The sequence below is a fragment of the Cariama cristata genome, unplaced genomic scaffold (genome assembly GCF_000690535.1).
Source record: "Cariama cristata isolate BGI_N322 unplaced genomic scaffold, ASM69053v1 scaffold13077, whole genome shotgun sequence".
In the NCBI taxonomy this organism is placed as follows: domain Eukaryota; kingdom Metazoa; phylum Chordata; class Aves; order Cariamiformes; family Cariamidae; genus Cariama; species Cariama cristata.
In genome coordinates, this window is record NW_009626134.1 from 1 (window position 1) to 4,093 (window position 4,093).

Genomic DNA, 4,093 nt, shown 5'->3' on the forward strand with positions numbered 1-4,093 from the left:
ATATATAAATAAAAAATTTAAATTTATTTCCTGTGGGAATTTATTCTCAAAAAATAATTTATCCAGACAGTGGAGTAGATTTGTTGTTCAGCTCCCCTTCATTATTGACACATTTCTTTAGTTTCAATGTCTGCAGCATCACTTTAAGATGTGAAATTACTAACGTATAGAGCTAAGGAACCTAGTGTTGCCACAGTGGCTGACTGGAAAAGCTGGAAAAGAAATTGTTTGTGGCTCCCCCGTGAAAAGAGAAATACCTCATGGTCTTTAGTGAGAGCAGTACAGAAGTAGATTTAGTGTCAAAGTGTTGTGAATCTCTTTTGCTAAATGTCTGTAGTATTTGATATTCATTCTCTTTAACTAGGAGAATACACTAGTTAGGTATCAATGCTAGCACACTTTGTCATTCTTCTTTGAAAGGGTAGTTGTTAAGAATTACATCTCTCTCTAGTAGACTTTCTTCCAACTGTTGTCAAGATCTCTTTAAAGCGTGGAGTTCGAATAAGTGAACCAACATTTGGTATTAATTAGCTGAAAAAATGACCTGAGGTGTGTTGGCTAGATTTTTTTTTTTTAAAGTTGAATTGATCAAAATGTGTTTTTAATATAAAGTTAACACCACACAAATACCTCCTTGAATTGAACTGGATGTTTTGGGTGACGGTGGCCATTAGATTTATTTTTTTATTATTATAATTATTGTACTTTTTCAGTCTGGTATTACAAGGCAGAAGAGTCTGATCAGACTTGCAGAGTTGAACACTTTCACTTTTGGGTGTACCAGCCTATCTCAATGAAGTGAGATAAGCCACGCTCATTTCTGTACAACCAGAACAGGTTTCTCTGTTCAGAGCTGATTTAACTCTCAAAGAACCAAGGTCTGAGTATTGAGCTTCTGACTTCCATCCGGTTAGCTCTCTGCCTTTTGCAAGAACAATGCTGCTTAATTTATTTATTGTAAATTGTTTATTAGTTAGTGACGAATTTAGTCCTTGGTGGTTTTCATGATTCCAAATGCAACCTAAGATTTTATTTTCAAGGACGAGCATAATGAACATTCAATTCCTTTTAAGTAGATTCACTTAAAATTAAATTTTCTTAACCTCGGTGTCAATGAGAAAGGCTGATAGATTGATGCAAAAATATGTTACTGCATTAAAAAGATTGAGAGGGCACATCTGAATAAAACAGCCTCCTTAAATACATCTCCTAGGTAGTTTTCTTCCTGACCGAATCAAACAAAGGTTCAGTAGCACTTCGTGTAGCTGCGTTAGCCCAGCTGCATGGTGTTGCTTTCAGATTTAGAGTTAGACTCTAGACATACTCAAAATTAAGACAAAATTTAAATGTCTAAATTTTGACTCTAAATTAGTCTTTGATACTAAATGTTTGGACAATTTCTTTCCTGGAGTGTAGCAAAGTCTACAGAGTTGACTAGAACTGATGAAGGGGACAGGAAAATGTGTCACAAAGATAAGGAAGGTTCATACTAATTTCCCCATTTTTTGAACAGAATGAAAAACAGAATTATGATTTATTATGAAAACTGGCATTAGAGTTATTGTTATTTGTGACTTCAGAGTGAGATTTCACTAAGCTGGCAAAGAAAAACAAGGCAACTTTACAAAGGATGGAAAACGAAAGTTAGTTTTTTAGCTTTGTGCTTGAAGTAACCCAGGAATAACAGTACGAGCCTAATTACTGTCAGTGGTATTGTATTTAAAGGCCTTTTGAGTTAGACTCTGGGTTCTGCCAGAACCTCGAGATAGTTTTTAGTAAATTTGACTGCTTAATACTCTAATGACTATTTATATTATGAAAGAAACTTTTGAAAAAAATTAGGGGAGAGAAAAAAGTTTCTGTACTTATTGTTCTGTTCTTCTGTTGAAAATGTTACTCACCATGGGAGAAAATTTTCATAATTCTTGGGTTATTTAGAAACTTAATTCTAACTTTTATCTCTCTCTCCTACTGTTGCCCACTGTGAAAAATACCTAGCAGCAGATCGCTGCTTTTCCTAGCTTTTGAAGGCAGAAGTTGGATATGGGTGAATGCTGTCTAGTCACTTAGATCATAAGTGCAGCTCATAATTTGCTGAAATCTTCGAACCATTGCTCACTTTCATTCTTTTTTTATTCCCCCCCTCCCCGCCCCCCCCTTAGCAATAAACTGCCAATGTAGCTTAGGTTACTGGTCATTAAATGTCACGTTGAGGCACTGAGGTTAATGAAATGGTTTTAAATGAGTTGATTGTAAAAAGCGATTAACCCCTTTTTTTTCTTTTTGTTTTTCTTCTGTAGGACATGCATCACTTTGAGGAAGAATTAACGTGTTCCGTTTGCTACAGCATCTTTGAAGATCCACGCGTCCTGCCCTGTTCCCATACGTTTTGTAGGAATTGCCTGGAAGGCGTTCTTCAGCTGTCGAGCAACTTTGCCATTTGGAGACCCCTGAGAGTTCCTCTGAAGTGTCCTAACTGTAGGAGCATTGTTGAAATTCCGGCTGCTGGTACTGAATCGTTGCCTGTCAACTTTGCACTGAAAGCCATTATTGAAAAATACCAACAGGAAGATCACTCCGATGTGGCAACCTGCAGCGAACACTATAGACAACCGCTGAACGTTTACTGTCTTTTGGACAGAAAATTGGTGTGCGGCCATTGCCTTACAATAGGAAAACACAACGGCCATCCCATAGATGACCTCCAGAGTGCCTACGTAAAAGAAAAGGAGACTGCTGGAAAACTTCTCAAGCAGCTCACTGATAAACACTGGACTGATGTCTGTTTGCTTCTTGAAAAGCTGAAAGAACAGAAGTCCCGGTGTGAAAGCATTGTTCAGGACGATAGAAAAATAGTAGTACAGTATTTTAAGAAACTTGGCGATACCTTGGAGCACAAAAAACAAGCTCTGCTGATTGCCCTGGATGAAATTAACACACGCGTTTTGGAAGAATATGAGCCTCTCATCGAGAGGTTGAAAAAAATAAGGGAAGAACAGCTCGAATTAATGTCACTGAATACATCTATTCAGGAAGAAGAGTCGCCACTGATTTTTCTGGAGAAGGTGGATGATATGCATCAACGTATAAAAGCTTTGAAACGGAAGCAACTACCGGATGTTAACCCTGTGGAGATTTATCCAAGGATTGGGCACCTGTTGAAAGATGTGTGGTCTAAAACTGAAATCGGTCAGATCAACAAGGTTGTCATTCCAAAAATAAAACTGATTCCAAAAAGGCAGTTACGCAGCAAAGGTGGTGGAAAGCAAGGAAGAGAACCTAAAGAACTCCTCCAGGCTGTCAATCCTTTCGCAGTCCTGCTTCTTTTTATAACAATGATAGTAGTAACTGTGTGTTCATTTCACAAACCGGTGTCGTCAGTTGTAATCAAAGCTACTCCTGCTTATATCTTGGAATTCTTGCTGCTTATTTATCAAAACTTCTGCACCCGTTTGGAGAATATAGTGGATGTGCTGTGCCATACATTTAATTTACTGATGGAGTTTTTAGGGAGAATTGTTTCTCTTTGACTATTTCAGTGATTTGCTAAAAGTTAGTGTAGGAATCCACAGGGGTTTTTTTAATCAGTACTTAAAAGCTGGATTGTTAAAGCTCTACACTTTGCCTTTCTGTTTCCGTATCCTTCCTTTTTCTCTATTGTGTAGGTTTCCTCTTAGTTAACTGAGAAGATTTGCAACAAAAAAGGCTTCCTCTTCTGCTCAGGCAGCAGGGTAGGTTGGTAGGTGCTTGTTCAAACCGGAAGCTGGTTGGAAACAACGTCTGCATAAGAAAGCTTACGAATTGTAATCCAGAGTCCTCTTTGTGAAAACTCCTTAAACATCTACTATCTTTTAATTTTTTTTATGGTAACATAATTTTAGATTGTTTTTTTTAATAAAAGCACTACAACATGAAAGGTTAAAAGAAGACCTCAGGCTGCACACCAGCTAGTCCTGGAGGGGTCAGTCACCAGCCCTGGTGTGTATAAAACTCCTGTTTATTTGGTGTTTTACTGACCGCTCTCTGAATGTATTTTAACGCGTACAGCAGTGGGCTTTAAAGCCTATATTCATGGCCCTGGCTTTCATTTTGT

At 37.8% G+C, this 4,093-nt stretch overlaps 1 protein-coding gene across 1 annotated transcript; it reads left to right on the plus strand.

The window, feature by feature from the left end:
- Positions 1–2,303: 2,303 nt before the first annotated feature.
- Positions 2,304–3,530, plus strand: TRIM59 (tripartite motif containing 59). The gene has a single exon (XM_009703897.1). It carries the CDS (start codon positions 2,304–2,306, stop codon positions 3,528–3,530), a length of 1,227 nt encoding a protein of 408 aa, XP_009702199.1.
- Positions 3,531–4,093: the final 563 nt, after the last annotated feature.

Coding starts and splice junctions, on each gene's coding strand:
- TRIM59 (XM_009703897.1), top strand. CDS start 2,304: ATGCATCACTTTGAGGAAGAATTAACGTGTTCCGTTTGCTACAGCATC.